Here is a 19,305-nt window from a genome sequence, read left to right on the forward strand (position 1 = left end):
CTACTTACAGCAGAATAAAAGATTAACCATTACCAGCCACTGATATAATCACAAATAGCAATTTTTATGTGAAATTAACAATGAAAATATTTATAATATAAATATACATGCATAGATGTAATAATTATACAATATAAAAAAGGATGAAATAATAGGAAATGATCTAAAATGGAAACCAAAAGGACATTTATCTGAAAATCTTGGAGATAGGGTATCTTTACATCGAGTCATACAACAATTTGGTTCCATATAATGATGACTGTAGACAATGAAGATCCACAGACTAAAATTAAAAACTAAGACCACATGCTAGCTCTAAATACATACAATGGTTAGTAGTTTTCTGGTCATGAAAGGGAAGTCTAGTAGATACTGTATATTGCCTTATGTTGTATTGGTATAGCATGGTGCTCCATTTGAACTGTATAAAGTATTATTGGTAATAACAATATAGTGAGTCTATATAGGCACACATAGTGTACAGGTATGTATGAATTATATACTGTATATTTATGTAATAAACTGGGAATATGTGTACAGGTATGTAATAAACAGGAAAGATATTGGATAATTATACAGCAGCTGTGCAAGGAAGCAGCAGCTGCAAATAACAAATTATTCATCATGACCAATGAATGATACATTGCATAGTTAATTCCAAAACATTCCCCAGAAGACACTCACTTTGGCTTCTGCAGCCATCTACAATCTACTATTCACCAGCTGTCCTGTATTTTGTTATTTTTTGGATGAAAATAAATGTTATAAATAGCTTTTATGCTTATGTTTTTACGTAGGAGGAAAGCTTTACTTACCTCTTTAACTTAATTCCAGTTTTTCACTTTTAGCAGCTTTTAGAAAAATGGATCCTGAGCTTTAATTTGTGTTACAGCTAATGAGGGACATGCATTAGCAGACAGAGGCACCAGGAAGCCCAACATATTTTCTGTCTCCATCACACAAGCATCACACAACTATGACTTTATGACTATCATCATCTTTATGTTGTTGTTTCCGCCCCACTTAACTGCCCCCAAATTCTTCCATCCTGCCTCTCCAGATTTCAGACACAATTACTGGACTGCAGCTGTCGATCTCTGGCCCACTGACCACAATGGAAGAACTCTTTACTGGCAGTAAACCCTTCCTGGTGTCTATGCGGAACTGTCGGAGGTTGTCTGAGAATGTGATCAACCTTCTATCCTCCGTCTCCCTGGCTCAGTCCCATGTTGACATAGCTTTGGGCAATGACAGCACTGTCAGCGGGGTGTCCATTGTACCCTTAACTCCAGTACCACCCTCTGTGGCTCCTACAGTGGTGCCTATCAGCAGCCTGATGCCCAGCCCCTTCTCCCCTGGCTGGGCGGCCAACATGCTGATGGTCAATGAGGACTACAGGTGAGGCTGCAGTCCTGAGTGGCCAGATTGGTAGATGTTTGTTTGCACCTAGATAAACACTGTAAATAGACAATTACTTATTAGGTGATGCTTAGAACTGCTCATATAGTATGTCTTCCCATATCCATATTAAGGTTGTCTGTTTGTGTCAGTAGAATCAGTCTCTCTAAATTCATAAGCCAATACAAATATGATACATATAACTATATACAATTTTTTTACTAATTACAATAAAATTAAGGGAGCTTTTATTTTGTCAGCTGAACATGGAAAATGTCACATTTGAGTACAGGCAGTATACACTTCGAAGTATATGAACAGCAAGGTTTGTAATTATAAATGAATAATCATTTTTGGAGGGTTAAATTGAGTAGTTCATAAAAAATTCCAGGAAGCATGCTAGGAGATTATTAGGAAAATGTAGTATATGTGCAATATTATTGATTAATCTTTGATATTTTTTCCTTGTTTATAAAAATGCTTTAGTTTGGAGAAACTCAAAAGAGAAACATCAGTATTTCTCCATTTTTGTTTCAACTTTAGAATCAGAAATACCCCCCAAATTATGTCAACTGCTTCACTAGCAATAGCGAACACAGGTAAATATGTGACTTTCTGTGCAATATGAATGAAGCCTTCTCCCACTTTGCCTGGATTTGTAGCTATTTATGTTGTTTTCCTGCTGTCATTTAATGTTTATTGGTTTTTCTCATAAAAGTTTTTTCCCCTGTGGTAATTGTGCAAGAAATATTCTTAAACAGTTTCTCATAAAACAAACTTCAGTTTCATCATTTTCTCTGTTAGAATAATCTGAATTTACCAAAGTTAGGGTCCACTAACACTGCTCTAACATGTTGTTTTACTCAAACAGAAACGGTCAATATCACATTTTATAACTTTTTCATCACAAGCATCAGGAGTTAAAATACCATCAATCCTTGAGTACATTTTATGGTCTATGGATTAAAGTGAAAAGTAAAGTTACTTTGAAAAGAGTTCTTCAGTCTGTATATTGTATACACTAGGTCAGCTTTATCCATCATCTGTGTGGTCTGCTTTACATCTAGCAGCCATTTTATACCATGGCTTGGAGGCTAAAAGCTTTGGCACACAGTCCTAAAAGCATTAGCTGTAATCTGACAACGAGCTGTGGTGGTTAAATACATAGGAGAATTCCTAAGAGAATACACATAAAACTTGGTCAGTTTCACAGATATCATCATTTACAAGCTGTTCATCAGCACTGCCACACCCCTGCTCTCAGTGTTGTAAGAGCCTGAGGAAAGTATTCTCCCCAGCCTTTCATAAATGTTGCATGTTTATTCAGATGTGTTTGTTGAGATAATGCAATGAGAAAAGACACAATGTTAATACACATAATGGCTTGTTGGGTTGCTTTTATATTCCATCACAAACACACTTAGCTTCTCATAAACAAACCACACATCAAACCGGGGAGATATCATTTATCAGAAGAGGGTAACTGAAGTTCAATCTCCTCCTCACCACATGACTTTCCTGACCTCATACAAGGGAGTTTATTCAGTGGAGCCTGCAGAAAAGAGTCAGGCTACACAAGTTAATAGAAAGGTAAAGATAATATATTATAGTGTAAAATAAATTGCTTGCTGTTTACTTCCTTGGTTGATCTCATGTGAATATTAGATTAATATTCACATACGGAAATCAGTAATAATCCTTTCCAATTTGAATGCATCTGATTAATATTCACATACGATTAGCCAGGAAATCACTAATAATCCTTTCCAATTTGAATGCATCAAGTGTGTGGGTCACTTAAGCATAAATATTATTAGCCGATAACAAAGGTTTTATTTACTGTATATCCAGTAGCTCATATTTTATATTATATGCACATATTTTTCATTATTTCAATCAAAGCTTTGAACTGAAATTGTAATTCAAACTTCAATTACCTATACACAAATTTCTGACCTAAAGTTCTGATGCAATTCCAAAACAAAACACATTAAATTTCAATGTCTTTGTTACTTTTATCATTTCAATGATTTGTATAATTTGATAATAACCAATATGGCATTCTAGTTTTTATCTCAAATCATGTAAAAAATTATTTTCTTTGTTGAAAATGCTCCCTTCAAAATACAACAGAAATGTGTCCCTTCTTAGATATATGTCAGATTTTTAAGGACATGTATTGTAAAGAATTAGAATGACAGGCTTGTTAGTTGTGGCGTGGCCAGTAATTTTAAGATGGTGGCCATGGTAAACCCCCCACCCCGAAACAAACCTTTATTCAAGGTGACCACAGATTGGATGAATGTTTCATTTGTTCTGTTTAATAGTGCTATAAATAGATATCCCAGTTCAGCAGTGTAATCAGAGTCCTCTGATTACACTTCTCAGCAGCTGTATTTCTGGGAACAATGGGGAAAAACATTCAGTTTTTATCCCAGGTCAGGGGGTAAAATCTGAATGTGGTAAAAAACAAGGTTGTTCCTTCACAGTCACAGTCATTCTGTGGCTCTGCTCAATAACACTGCAGTTAAAATAGCAGCTATGTTATAATAAAACAAAACTAAGAGTCGACAGCCATGCTAGTAGCTCCGTGAGACTGTATGAAGGCAAAAGGGTACTTTGAGATTGATGCTAACATTAGCATGGTAAAGTGCTACCAATTGCAATGCTGTTCATGATCATAGTTTAGCATGTTGTAGCATGCTAACACTTGCTAATTAGTGCTAAACAAAGTACAGCTGAGGGTGATTAGCTTTGCAAGTATTTGGTTGTAAACCAAAGTACTGGGCAGAATAAAATTGGGATCACATGTTGGTGTCGGAGAAAAGCCAAGAATGTCTGAACTACGTTTTATAGCTATCCATACAACAGTTGACACATTTCACTAAAAGCCAATGGTGTCAACCTGCTGATGGAACTTGAGGAAAAGTCAGGGAATCGCCAAATCTTTAGGTTTCAGCCTCTGTGGACCATGACTATCTGTACAGCGTTTCATTTGTTTTAAGGCCACGATTAGCTAACCCCTGAACTATAGAAACACAGCTTAATGTCTCACTTTATGGTAGCATATTTGAAGCCTGTTAAAACTTCAAAAACTGGTTGAGGTTTTTAGGCAGACATATTCACCCAGTAATTAACTACCATGAACCTGCGAACAGAGTTCCCTACAGACCTCTGTCTTTCATATTATCAATTCAGGACACGATCCCATCCTCCTAAATTAATAACAACCTGCAGTTATAGGCAGCTACCTCCTTATACCTACAGATGTTACAAAATTGGGATATTTTAGGAACCAATATACTTTGGCTCTTTATAGAAGTGTTCAGTCAGTCCATCTAGTTGTAGACCACCGACAGGCAGGCATTGCCATCTCAAAAGCTGTGCCACTGGCCTCACTTTCTGTCTGTTGCTTTCTTGTACACATTTTAAATATTGGTTTGACACATAAAACTTAAGATCAGTCAGTTGTCACAACTGAACTAATTCCTTCCACTGAGGAAGTCTATGAAATGTGTTTTTATTTTTTATTTATTTCAGAGAATTTGGTAAAGCTTCTGTTTCTAAGATCATGAATAACCTTTGCACATTCGACATTTATAAGAGCAATGTAATAGCAATTTCATTATGTAGTGTTTGTGTGTCTTCATTATAGGTGGCTGTCATATGTGTTGTTGCTGCTGCTTGACCTTATAGTGTGTCTTTTCATTCTGCTGGGACTGGCCAAACAAGCCCGCTGGTTGCTCATTCTGTGAGTACACGTGCACACACACACACCGTTGTATGTTTCGACACAACCTGTACAGGGATGATGGTCAGGGTGTCCTCTTGGCTGAAGAGTTTGTGCTGTTCCCACACAGGATGACCATGCTGGCATGGCTGGCACTGTTTCTAAGCTGGGGCTCTCTGGGCTTGGAGACAGCCACTGTAGTGGTGAGTAAAACCAGTAAAACTGTGATGTTGAGTAGGGCCAGAACTGGAAAGATGAAGGGTTAGAGGAATGGGAAGTGAATGGGACTGTCATGGGATGGATTGGTAGGAAATAGCAGAATGCAAAGGGCTTTAGGAGGCAGAACTCTGATGGCAGACTAAAGCAAAGTGTTTGTGTGGGGCCTCTGTCCCCATTGTTCTAAACTACCATGACTGCAGTGTTCCTAGGGAACACTGCAGTCATGGCACAGGACCAAAAAGGAAGGAAAATGGGGCAGAGATTAAAGATTCAATGCGTGAATGCACAAACACTTTGTTCACAAATGCGTTTGTGCACAGAAGTGTGTGTTTTTCATGTATGTGTGTTTGCAACTGTGTGGGTGTTTTGGCTTTGATGAGTAAGGATAAAAGATGAAGTGCTTTCAGAAAGAGTGGGGTGTGGAGAGGAAGAGCTGGAGACTGTATCTGAGGATCAGTCTGAGAGGGAGAGCCAGCTACAGAGAGGGTGGATTGACCAGCAGCTTGCAATCAACAGTGCAAGACTTGAAGCTGTTGCCCTACCTTGGCCCCTTGGATGCAAGTATAATCCTGTGAAAGTAAAATTCTCTAACATGCTGCTGGACCACGTTCATCTGAAACTCCAGCTGTCCAGCTTGATGCCTAAACATGATAACATCACTAGTGTGCTCTGTCCTACAGGCAACAGTCCAACTGCCTTTAGCACAGTGACATTTATCAAGAACAAAGACGACACAGAATGTTATATATCCATTTGAAATTTTCTCTGTGAAGTTTGGTGACTCTCTCTGAAGGGAAGACTGTTTGGGTCTGGGGTGGGTGTATGAAGAGGGTAAATTGTGGCTTTTTTCTTGCACTGCTGCCTGTTTTAGGAGTCTTAGTGTCATGTGGAGCTGGTGGGAGCTGTCCCAAGGCCTGGGGGTCCACACAGAGCAGCTCTGTCCCTGGTTACTGACAGGGAAACAATGGGCCGCTGTGGGCTTGTCCACTTTATTCCGACCCGGACCGCTGCTCTTCCTGTCATTTACCAGGTTCTCTGTGTGGCTCTCACTCCCTCTTCTGGTGGGGCGATCTCAAGCTGAGTGTGTTTGTGGGTGTGCTATCTCTGAAAGTGCATCCTCTATAAAAATAGTCTGGAAGCACAACAATGTATAGAGAAGGAAAAAGAGGTTAATATGGGGGGTATTGGAGTGATAATGGAATGGAAAGATAGTTGGACATCAGAGCGTAGTTCAGAACAGCATGTGGTGATGCAGGCAGACTGACATTTCTAACTAAATTATGAGCTGCAGTCAGATATCATAGGAGGTAAGTATGTCAGCCCTTCAGTGTGTCTGCTAACCTCGTAATTGGTTTTACTTGCACTCCCTGTTTCGCCTCATGTGTCTCCTTCTCTTTCTCTCTCACTCACTGTTTTTTCTTTTTCTTTTCTCCCTGTCACTCTTGCTGCATTGCCAGGCTCTCAGTGACTTCTGCTCAGATCCAAACATGTTTGTCCTCAACTCCACCAACTTCAACAGCGGGACCAGCTCAGGTACCTTATTAACCTCCCCTTGCCCATGCAACACTTAGTGAAAGAGCTAGTTAGTTTCCATTTCTGCCGTGCACTTTATTTACATCCCCAACTGTGATGATGTCAGCAGAACTCAGCAGGATGACTGAATGTGTCCACATCTTTTCTGTTGTGCACTGGTGTTTTGTTGGCCATTCAGATGTGTTGGATTATTACCTGACCTGCAGCAAGCGCATGACCAGTCCATTCCAGCAGGTAATGTGTCAGTCACATGTCTTATGTATAGAACATGTTACAATGCAGACATTTAGCTGACAGTCTTACCCTGTGAGCAAATGGTTTGAGGACTGGATGCACAGCTGTTGCTGAGTGTTGTCCTCCCCACATAACCAGCTACACTGTCAGCATATTAAATCTATATTTGAGCAGTAATGCAAAATAAAATAATTCCACTGATGTGTTTACTTCAGCTGCTGACCCAGTCGCAGAGGGCGCTGTCAAACATTCACACACACCTCTCCAGTCTGGAAAGAAATGCTCTCCCACAGTTCCCCAGAGCTGAAGTATGTTATAATTCATGCACAAGAAATACACATTCTGCTATATGTGAACTACTGGGTCTTCTCACATCTGGGCATTTTGGGCCATTGCAGAAATCACTCAGGGAGGTTCAACAGATACTTAACTCCACAGAAGGAAACTTTCATCAGTTGGTGGCACTACTGAACTGCCGGGGCCTGAATAAGGTGATAATCCAGAACCTACTGAACAATATTTTTGCCTTTTTCTTTTAGGACTACATTGACTCATTGAAAGGCCTGTGCTATGATGGGATGGAGGGATTGCTCTACCTTTCCCTGTACTCTTTCCTCTCTGCTCTGGCCTTCACTGCTATCCTCTGCTCTCTGCCTGGTGCCTGGAGGAGCTTCCCCAGGTGAGAGAATATGTAAGAGTTTTTGTGCATAGGTGGTAATACTGACTTTGTTATTTTCATGCAGTGACATCCATTTACATACTATTAATTGCCAACCATAAACACTGCCAAAAGGAGGAAAAGAAAGGGGCCCTGCCAGAGAATGTAGATTGATCTTTAGCTAAAGTTGTTCAAAAGCAATAAATCTATGTTGTCTCACTGTGTCAGGAGGGATACACACTTTTCTGTTCTATTCTGAGCTAATGATCCACTAGCAGGCTACAAAATGTGCATGTTTCTGCACTACATACAATGCTACTTGGCATAGACTACAGAGCAGGAAACTATGGGAGTGTATTGTATATTGTCAGTTCACATTTAGCCTTAAAAATATCAAATGAAAATTGGCACTTGTAAAAGTAAAGCATGCTAAAAGGGTATACAGTAATATTAGGTGTTTGGTTCCCCCTAATGTTCTTCTAGATTAACCTAATGTTTATTATTCAGGGGTTTGGTAACGTGTCATAAGTGTGCTGGATCTGCTGAGAGGGCATATGGAGTAGGTAGCTGGTTCTCAGGAGGCTGAAGTGCTACCAGCTAACACCACAGTTAGATAGTCTGTAACTGGTGCTGCTAGTGCTGTCGAGCAGCAGTTTGATGTTTTCTGTGGTAAACATTGGTGGAAAATACACCATTTTTACAAGCTGAAGTTTGCATCTAGTACATTTTCTTTTTAGGAATATTAGTGACTAATCATAAATAGTGACCAGAAGCTTGTATCTCCCTTTCTCTCTCTTTTACATGGACAATGACAGTGAATCAGACGAGTATGAAGACTCGGACAGCGAGAGTGAGGACCCCTTCACCTCCCATCAGGCACGTAGACAGACGGCCCCGGGGTCTCAGCGAGGGGCCATGGCCCCCTTCTATAATTACCCAGGGGCCGGGTGGACACCCCCATTTTCAAGCGCGCCACCCCTCCCGTGAGTAACACACAGACACACAGACAGACAGACAGAATATCCCAGATGTTGCAAAAGGAGGAGGAAGTTGCCTTTAGATGCAGTTTGGACATCAAAACTGTTTTGTGATCTGTACCTATGGGCAAATTTTCTACTGATGCCCACAGATCAGAGATGTCCAGGATATAGTATAACAACACACTGTATAATTAAACAACACACACTGACCGAGCACTTTTGAGATGGTTTTGTAGACAGTATTTTTGATAAAGATGTTCAGCTTGAAATCTTGATTCCTTTCAAAATGGTTATACAAAAATAGCATACTGACATAACACGCACCCATCTTTACATAGTAGAAGTGCAGTGTAGCCAGTTAGGTTTACACATTTTGTCTGTACATATAGGATTAGTCCAAGTCCACAGAGCTGTCAGGTCAAACACATGCATTCCAGACAGACACACAGACAGGTCAATATGGACGACAGAGTAGGCAGAGAAACAGACACAACTCCAGAGGTCGGTCTGTCTGTCTGTGTGTCTGTCTATTTGTCTGTCAAGTGTTTCAGGACAGACAACGTAGGCCGCTCGTTCACTTCACAGATCTTGTCTCAAATGGCGTCCTGTCTCCTAAACAGCAGTAGGCCACTGCTGCGTTGGGGAGAAGGGTGCCATTGACAAGGCTGTGCTCGTAAAACCTCTGCCGATGTGAGGCTCAGGTTGACTATAGGTAACCCCCCACCCCTCTCCTACATCACTCTCATCTGTGTCCCCACTGTGATGTTCTATGGATCTGTCTTGCTGCTCTTCTCTTTGTCATTCCCTCTGCTTCCTTTTTGGTTCCTCCTCTTTCTCACTTCCATTTTTCTCATCTTCTTATGTTTTACCCCTTTTTCCCTGACTGATGTTTCCAAGCTTAGTTAGTGTTGCCTAATCATGGAAAGTTTAACTTCCTAGTCTAAAGCCAGCTGATCACCTTGTCTGCTCCCCATTTCTGATATTAACACACAAATACAATGACAAGGCTCAGAAGCTCAACTAGCACTAAAAATACAGTCAACTCCTCAGAAAGGGAATCTGTTCGGGATTGCTTTACAAGCTTTCTGGGGTTTATCATGCAGATAAACAGATTCATTAGGAAAACAACATTACGGCTAAAATGGGACTGATGAGTCATACCCAGCTCTAAATGCATTTAAATGCAGATTATTCTATAATTCCTACAGCGCATTCTCAGTCAGGAGTGGATTGTGCACCTGCTGCTGGCGCTTAAGGCTTAAGCGACAGTGGTCCTAAAACCTACTAGTTACACTGAGTACTGTGTTTTTCCACACTATTTCTAACCACTCTTTATCCTTCTTTCCTTTTACCTGTCCTCGGCTCCTGTCACCCCGCGGCCTCTGTTCCCTCTGTCTTTCTCAATATGTCTCACCACTGTCTCCCTCTCTTCTCAATCCTCTGTTCCTCCTCTCTCCTTTTCTCTTCTGTCCTTGTCTCTTTCTGTCTCTACACAGGACTCCAAACGTTTCCTCCAATGGCAACCCTGGCTATGAGAGCCTACCCTTGACTGACAGGCAGTCCCCTCCCCCCTCTGTGAGTTCCTTTGTACTTGTGACACCATCACAATCTGTGCCATTTTATCACTGCTGCTAATGCACACGCATGCTTTACTAATCAGCCGCAAATGGACTAACATGGTGGGGCGGCCTTGTGATCATTTTGATATGACGCTTCCCAACATGAAAAAATATGAAAACCGATTTACATATTTTCACTCTTAACAATTAACTTGTACATAACTATTTTGTTACTGACATGAATGTGAGGTCTCTTTCTGTTTTATACTCACTATATGGCAATTTTAGAGTGCAGTGACCACAACTATTTTATGATTAAAACAATATTGGACATTTAGTAGGAAAGTTAATGGAAAGCTTAAAAAAAGCTTAGTAAGTTAATCATTACAATTTTTAGGGTGTCAGAATAATCTTCTAAACTGATTGTAAATGTTACTTTTGATTGAAAAACCTGGAAAATAAATCAGTATTATGAAAGTGAAGGCCCCTTAAAATTCTTCTCTGTTCTTTCCTCATGTTCTCCTTCAGCATCTGGAATTTAGAGTTACAATCTTTCCCCATATAAATCAGGGATAACATTATAACCACCTGCCTATTACTGTGTACATAGGAGTCAATGCAGCAGTTGGCTGGCACCCGTGTCACTCTGCAGCTCACTGTGCATCTTCTGTGAATCCATTTGCTTCCACAGTTCTACTGTCAGGAAGAACACAAATGTGTCAACCATTCAGCAAAAAACTTATGTAAAAGGAGTGAAAACTGTGGTCATGAGGACAAGTTAGAATGAATTTTTGACAAATTCAACAGCCTCACCACTCTAGGTGTGATATCACCACTACAGCTGCTGAATGTTTCTCTTCATAGAGACCAATGTAGAGTATTTCAACCATTTTAAGAAAGATTCAAATGAAGTAGAATCTTTTGAAAAGGATGAATGAAATATTAAATTTTAATCTACAGTAGGTCAACCTCATCATCAGTGAGTCGTGGGAGTCCCTGACCCTGTTGCTGGTTCATTGTGTCCTTCCTTAGACACTGTTGGTAGGTACTAACCACTGCAGACCAACAACACCCACCAAGACCTGTAGTGTGGGAGATGCTCCAACCCAGTCATCTCACCATCACAGTCTCACCCTTGTCAAAGTCACTCACAGCCTTACGCATGTGTGTTTCCAACACATCAACTCTGAGGACTGAATGTTCACTTTCTGCCAAATATACCCCACACACTGACAGGTACCACTGCAGCAGATAGTCGAGTGTTATTCACTTCACCTATCAGTGGTCATAATGTTATGGCTGATCAGTTATAAAGTGAGCATATTTTCAGTCTTATGATGACAATACAAATGCATTCGCTGAGGAAGACCATGTGATGCAGTTTAATGCCCAGGAAAAGTGCTAGTAAGTGTACCATGACTTTTATCAGCCACATTTGGAAGGAATGAAGGACAGCGCTAATATGAAATAAGAAGCCACTCAAAGTTAAGCAGCTTTAATTTGTTAGATTTATTTGAAGTTTGAAAATCTACATTAATGTATGCACCAAACATGTTGTCCATTGTTGAATAACATACTTTTGTTCTTGTTTGTTATTGTCTCCATATGCCTTTGGACCATCTCCCATCGTGATTTCTGGAAGTACAGTACTCTCCCAGCATGCTGACCGGTTATGGGGGAAGTCAATCACGCCCCAACCCCACCCATTTGAGGAACCTGTATTCACGTTGATCTTTTTTTTTTTTTTGTTATAAAATGTATAGAAAAAAAGTGTTTAGTTTTCATATGAATGGACACTTTACTGAAATGAAAACGTAACTAATCAAAATAAAATGAATGCTAAATGTGAATTCAAAGTGCGTAATGTCAGTACCACTGAATATTATTATTAGAAGCACTTAAAAGTGACAGATCTAAATGGACTGTTGAAATCCCCGACAGTGACGATGTTGATAGGGATGGTTGTGCAAAGATATAAGCCAAGTCCACTTGGTCTATCTTCTTTCCCCTTTTCTGTCCAAACTTTGTGTGATCTGTGAACAGTGGTGAGGCAAGTCAGAATGATATTGACGTTACTACATTGTAGTTTTATATTCTTAAATGTATCAGTACCACCGATTTATTTTCAAGTTTTTCTATAAAAAATTGTTGTAGAAAAGCACAGGCACGTAGCAACAAAGCACATTTTTTTCTGTGAATGGTAATGCAGTCCCCTTACTTGGTATATATATTTTTTTATTATTACTTTTTATAGGTGGCAATTCTGTATTTTCCTTGTATTACCTTATGCTATTCGATATATCTTATTGTCTATATTATCTGAATAATCATAAACCTTTGCTCTTAAAAAAAATTGTTTGAGGGCTACGAAGACCCTGTTTTGACTGAATTAAGAACTACAAAGGCCACTCAGGTCTTGAGAGTAGAGAACTACAAATCCCTTGCAATGACAGCAGGTACATAGCAATATGACTCTTGCTACTGGTGCTGCAGTAGCCCTACCGTAACTAGCAATAACTATGTATAGATTTGAGCTTCTGAGCTCTCGCCAAGATGTTTTGTGTATATATGGTACGGTCTGTTGGACAGTGAATCCCCCTTCTTTCCCGACCTACCTTGTTAACCCTTGAAATGAGTTTGTATGGTTATCAATGCTCCTTTTGAATGGCATCCTTTTACACTTGAGAGTCTAATATAAATAAAAATAACTTCAGTAACCCGACACTGGTCTTCACTGTGTATACAAGAAACACACACGGTATCAGTTACGACAGATGTGTACTTAAAACAAAAGGTCAAGGTTTATTATAAATATGTTTTAACACTATTATGAACCTCTGAACTTAGGTTTATGTGTCAGTTAGCCACTAGTGTGTAAAAGAAACAGTGCTCCTAGTCTTTTGGATATGCATAGATCAATAGGAGAGTAAACACGCAAACAAAGGTTACATACTGTGAAAGAACCAGTGTCTTTGCATGTGTAACTCATTTACAACTAATCAAATAGTGTACTTCATATCCCCACGTCCTGTCTTTTGTTATCTACTAACTTCCATGCAACCACTTGCTTTCATTGATAACAGAGTAGTGTTAAAAACAACTCGAAGAGCCTTGGTACCTGGTTGCAATTGGTAAATCCATCACAATAAACCTGGTGCGTGCTTTTATTTTTGTCAGCCTCATTACTGTGTGGATTCAACTGTGTTATCACACAACAACATGACTTGGACAAAAATAAAGAGATGAGATTTTCAATGTGATGGACACAACCATGTTTCAAATCTCAACTAAAGCTTAATGAACTGAAAACACATTCCAAACTCTTAAGAAACTGCGGTATGAAAAATGTCCAGAACTGATGAAGCCTCTTGGATGAGAGGTGAAACGTCTTTGACCCAGAAATCTAAGTCCAGTTGATTTTTTTCAGTTTACTATGACCTGGATGACTGAGAATCTGCACAGTTGTCCAAGAAGTAATTTGTAGTAAATTGATGCAAACATGCAAAGACACTGGTAGAGTCCTCACCAGGTGATACTTTCACAGTATGTGCGCCTGTATAAACACACAAAACAAACACTACTAACAAATCTAACTCCTTAGTGCATATCAGGTTTACAGCAAGGGTTTTTGGAAGAGATGGTGCGCTCAGGTGCTGCTTAATAACAGATAAATGTTGACTTTTCCATCTTGGACGTGTTCTATTTCTGGCAACTGGATCACCAGTCTGTTATGTAGACTAGGTGTTAATATCCCTTAATTGTGCCCGACACATGCTGCTTAGACTCTGCGTGAGGGCTGAGCGAGTGATGGCAATAACAAGTGTTTCACTGATGACACCTCCAGAGGGTTCAGCGGTGAGTTCCAGTGTCCTGGGTTCACCCCCTACATGCCATTCACTCACCTGGAGGCCCACATGCAGTCTTTTCTTTTCATCCAGAGCCACTGACTGCCTTCTTCAGCCTTCAAATGATACATGGAAAATTTCACTGTCTGCAATTTTTCTACAACAAAGCAGTGAAAGTTCAGTCATAGTTCACAACTCAATTATCAACAAACTAGCCCACATTTGTCTCAAACTTGCAACGCCATTAGCTTCAATGCAGCTTCCCAGTGTTAAAACAAAGGTACCGAGAGCAGGGTAATGCAGATTCTGTATATGGGTCTCATCAGAGCAATAGGTTTTACAGTTGTTACAATTAAAACAGTTCATTTCAGTAGTAAGCGCCCATCTCTGCTTCTCTTTGGAACTTCTTCTGCGTGTAGGTATTAGATACATTTTAGTGCATTCCCTGAAGAGGTTTCTGTAATGAGGTGTTTGTTTTTTATGTCTGTGATTTTCCCCGAGTTTTTCCCATGCTAAAATGTAAAGCTATGCCCTGTCCCAAGGCATTACTTCTGAGGGTTGTCAGAGCTCAGCCATGAACCATCCTCCTCCACCTCCTGCCGGACAACCAGGAGCATCTCTGCCACATCCTGAGAAAGCTGTTCACTGAGAAATGAGCTAAAAGTGAAACGAGGACAACAAGAGCAAATGTTAGAGGAATGTGGGCACAGACATAGGGGAGATTACTAGCGTGCACAGACAAACAGTGAGGTAAGGCTCATGTGACCACTCATATGGGATGACTCATACACTGAGTTCAAGTAACACAAAAGCCAAGTTTAGATCTAATTTAGACCTACACACACACACACACACACACACACACACACACACACACACACACACACACACACACACACACACACACACACACACACACACACACACAGATTACAACGAGTCCTGGAAACATTCTAGAGATGTCAATGCACATTACCATAGTTCTGCTTCTCCTCCAATGCAAACAGGACTCTTCAGTTTGGAGTCCAGGTTGTAGTACTGTCCATTAACTTGCCGAACCGCGAGCCAGTGCCGCCGTCGGAGTGGGAGGGACACAATCCCAAGTGATACTCGTGATGGGACATTAAGAATAAAGCCCTGGACCTTTGACATGCAAAGGCTCTGTACCGTCCTGTATGAAATAAAAAATGTGTTAAGACAAAACTTCCACCTTGAGATATTCTAAGTTATCCATCTGTTATGTTCAGTGGAGATTTTTAATGATAAACTCAAGGTGTTCCAGTGGTCTTCAGCCTGGTTTGCTGTAATGCTGTAAAGCATTACATGTAGCTGAAGATGGCCAATAGTGGGAGTAGAAAATGGGAGTTATGCCTCTTAATTACAATGCAATACGTGCTGCATGACTGGATTCTTATCCTTGAATACTGCTTGTGCAGAAATGTGGAGAAACGTGTCTGTGAGTCTAAAGAGATGCTTTTGTTCACTGATTAAGACGGCCTGACACAAAAATACAGTGCTCAAACTAAACTGGGATAAAATCACTGCCAACTGAAAATGAGGCCAGAAATGCAAGGCTTATTGCAAAGTAATGTATTTTGTGATGGACTGCCCTGTGTTCATGCAGTAAGCCTTGCTGAAAAGATGTTTCTAATTGCATAGGGCTCAGTGTCTCTGTCACCTGCGTTTGTCCCACCACACTGCAGCCAGTTCCCTGCTCTGTAGTGCTGCCATTATGACGTTGACGTCATAGTTTCCCGTGCCCAACACCGACCGATGAGGGTTAACTACACACTGTGGGGCCAGCCTGCACATAAACAGAAACAGAGCAACACAATGTTTTTTTTTTTTTTAAAGAAACCCCGTGGCTCCACCGAGTCACAGAAATTTTGTCCAAGTTCTGATGAGCAAATAACAACTAGCAGTGATAATTATATTACTATTGCATTAATGATATAACTTTATTTGAATAAAGGCCAGGTCTACAAAATATACTGTAGCTCTACTCCAGTTTAATCACCACAGATGTTGGGCTTGACAGACAGGCTAAACCTAGAGCGTGAAGATATTGTATAGAAGAGAGAATCTAGTCACGACCATTTTATTTATATAGCCCAGCCCTCAAAAAAATCACAAATTGCCTCAAGAGCCTTTAACAAGGTCATGACTTATCTGGAAAGCAGTTTATTTACTTATGACCTCATACACAACAGCCACACTAAATAAAATGTTTTTTGCTGTGTGAAATTGCACCTCTTCTCTTTTTCCCTGAAGGTTACTGATATATCTATAACACACTGAGGGGAAACCCTGGAGTCAGTGATTCAAGGTCAGTTGACCCAAGTGTCTTAAAACCATCACCTGATAATGTTAACAATTAAAATCATGTGGCTGTGGATTTCCATCTTTATTGTTGTTGCTGACCCTCTTGCCTAAACAAATACACACAAGCAAGAATTTAAGCATTAGTTTGCATTCCTTGTTTGGCATTAGTTGAGGAGAAGGATGTTTAATGCATCTAGACTAAACAAACTTATAAACAGAACTACTGCTGCATCTGAAACTAGGTCAGGATGTGAAAAACATCTGTACGTTACTTTGTGATCCAGTCACATTAGTGATCCAGTCACATTAGTGATCCAGTCACATTAGTGTTCCCTTTGGAGAAACCCAAATTGTAATTGTTTTCAGCTGTTACTGGGTATCAATTGCATATTCAAATGTACTGATATCAACCCATACATGTCTAATGTCTACTTTGAATGATATAATGTTTGCCTAAGGCAGAACCGAGACTGTACCATTCCACCCTGCTCTTCTTCTCTGCTGTGTCACCTATGGCCATGGAATACATCTCTTTAAATAACTCCTTACGATAAATGAAGGTGTGCACATACTTCCTATTATTAATATGAGGCATTAAGAATAATGAATAATACAAATTTGAACTTATTAATGTTTTTTTTTATAAGATTAAGACTGTTGAATATGGTTCATAATACAAAATTATATATTTGGCTTCCAAAATAGCTGTAAGGTTTGTTTGATTAGCAAAATATTGCTCTAATTTCCCCCAGATTATTGTTCTAACTGCCATTTATAAAATAATTATCTTTGCTATTAACACATATCACATTTGCTGATGACATCTACAAATGTTGAGATGGAAATATCGTGATACGTTTGTATTGCATTTCTTTTAATTTATTGGGAATAAAACATGTGTAAGCAATGGAAGAAATATGAGGGATTTACACAACTTTTCCATGTGTAGTAAGTATGAATCTGTCATGGGGCAGATTTGGTTAAGAAAACATACCTGTTGCTGACTCATTTTATGGTAACCTTAAATATGCTTGTGGGTTGATGTAAACATGTTTCCCTCACCGTTTCCAGCTGCATAAGCACCGATACGTTATAAAAACATGATCCTACCGTTTGCAGAGGTCGTCGGCTGTCTCCTTAGTGAACACCCGCTCCTGGAGCACGTTGTTGAGTGCATGAATCGCGCACAGCTCCAGTCGTTGCTTCTCATGAAACACTTCTCCTTCAAACATAATAAAGCCTACAACATACAAACACACACGAGAAGTAACATTACCAAAGTAAACATCAGCCAACTTAAAGCTGGCTAGCTAACGGAACAACCACGTAACGCAGCAAACTGTCCATTCAAGCTAACGATAACTCCAAAGTCGTTAGCAACTGGAACGGAGGCTAAAGTCCTCAGGCTACTGGTTATGGTCTATTGGTGTAAGCTGAACTGTTATAACTTGGCACCAGCCAAATGAAGCTGCTGACCTGCTGATAAAGCGATTCCTCGTTAAACAGGAAACAGAGCCGTTGTTGTTGTTGTGGTGGTAGTAGTGATGATGATGTTGTTGTTGTTGTTGTGCCGCTGTCACGCCCTTTTACGGTGTTCACGGCAACACTAGAAAATCCATCACTTTCATTATAATTTTGCTGAACGTGGTCCGATGATAGTACATTGAAATGAACGTTACGAGCAACTTAACCCCTTAGATACGGAGAGAGCGCCCAGAAGATCCTGTTCTGTCGGATATACCTCAGGTAACCCTGGACGTTATGTTGAGGCGCCCTCTGGTGCTCAGTCTGGGTACTGATGACGATGATCAATGATGTATAGCAGTGGTAGGCAAATAGGGGCCCCAAACAATTACAAAAAGCAAAAAATTGATAGAGAAAAAAGTCACGATTGTTTTCCTTTTCATTTGGCATCTCTTTCAGTCTGGAGCTCTTGCTCCATTATAGAGCGGGGCCTTTTACATGTCTGCCCAGGGGCTCATTGTCTCCAGGAGTAGCCCCACGATGAAAGATAATGATTTCCCTTTAGTTTTATTATCATCAGAAGTAATTTTTCATGTAGAAATAACAAACATGTCATCATTCCATCTTCTTCTATATACATATACAATATATAGTATATAGTCTCACTCTAATGTGTGTATTTTATCACATCTTATCTTAATGTTCTAGTGCTTATTTGATTTTAGCCTTTAGAATTAACCTTTTATTTTATGTCCTTTGCAGTGCACCTTTGTTGGCAGAGCACCCTCAATTTCATTGTGTTCCTTTTGTGCAATGACAATAAAGTCTATTCTATTCTATATGGACTTGGTTGGACATATTAAAAGTTCAAGATTTTTAAAAATATTTTCTGACCAATAATCTATTAATTAATTGAGAAAATGACCATGAGATTAATCTATAGTATATAATCAGTTACACATTTAGGTTATACAAAGAAATCAAATTTAGCTACAATGCAGTCAGCTACAACAGCAGACTGTATATCAATGCTTTATTGATATGATAGTAAAAAGGAAAAAAAACAGACATCAGGACAGTACCTGGAGACTACAGTACTTAGAAAACACAGACCCCTGAAACGAAGTATTTTCTAAATATTGTATTAAGCATCTGTGGTTAATAATGAAAGAGACTTCTTTACTGTATTAATGGAGTATTTTTTAAGTTTCATTTAAGTACTTTTTACTCATTCAGAGGAAAAAGTTGAATATTCTTCTGTTCATTAAAGTACTCCCATCCCCTGTTTGGGGGTGAGTTTTTCAAATGAACCAATGACTGACTTGTATCTGCTTTCTTTTACACTCTTGGTGGTTGATAGGGC

General features: G+C 39.7%; 2 protein-coding genes across 4 annotated transcripts in view; one reads left to right on the plus strand and one right to left on the minus strand.

The window, feature by feature from the left end:
• The window catches only part of ttyh1 (tweety family member 1), a 23,660-nt gene extending 10,632 nt beyond the window's left edge, over positions 1-13,028 (plus strand). For 2 of the 3 annotated variants that reach the window (XM_020617564.1, XM_020617563.1), the window contains 11 exons: positions 1,061-1,398; positions 5,054-5,149; positions 5,259-5,331; positions 6,805-6,880; positions 7,059-7,114; positions 7,330-7,422; positions 7,513-7,605; positions 7,654-7,793; positions 8,588-8,755; positions 10,249-10,327; positions 11,959-13,028. In XM_020617564.1, coding sequence (XP_020473220.1) covers positions 1,061-1,398; positions 5,054-5,149; positions 5,259-5,331; positions 6,805-6,880; positions 7,059-7,114; positions 7,330-7,422; positions 7,513-7,605; positions 7,654-7,793; positions 8,588-8,755; positions 10,249-10,327; positions 11,959-12,042 — 1,296 coding nt within the window. In that variant the 3' untranslated portion in view covers positions 12,043-13,028. The remainder of the gene's footprint in view (positions 1-1,060; positions 1,399-5,053; positions 5,150-5,258; positions 5,332-6,804; positions 6,881-7,058; positions 7,115-7,329; positions 7,423-7,512; positions 7,606-7,653; positions 7,794-8,587; positions 8,756-10,248; positions 10,328-11,958) is intronic. The other variant, XM_020617565.1, reaches the window with a different exon arrangement.
• Positions 13,029-13,411: 383 nt separating this feature from the next.
• josd2 (Josephin domain containing 2) lies at positions 13,412-18,254 on the minus strand. Its single transcript, XM_020617566.1, has 6 exons — positions 17,955-18,254; positions 17,589-17,718; positions 15,835-15,960; positions 15,133-15,327; positions 14,706-14,813; positions 13,412-14,272 (listed from the first exon to the last, which is right to left on the minus strand). Exons 2-6 carry the CDS (start codon positions 17,708-17,710, stop codon positions 14,242-14,244), a joined length of 582 nt encoding a protein of 193 aa, XP_020473222.1. The 5' UTR covers positions 17,711-17,718; positions 17,955-18,254; the 3' UTR covers positions 13,412-14,241.
• Between the last annotated feature and the right edge of the window lie 1,051 nt (positions 18,255-19,305).

Source organism: Monopterus albus, unplaced genomic scaffold, assembly GCF_001952655.1.
Source record: "Monopterus albus unplaced genomic scaffold, M_albus_1.0 scaffold192.1, whole genome shotgun sequence".
Taxonomy (NCBI): Eukaryota; Metazoa; Chordata; class Actinopteri; order Synbranchiformes; family Synbranchidae; genus Monopterus; species Monopterus albus.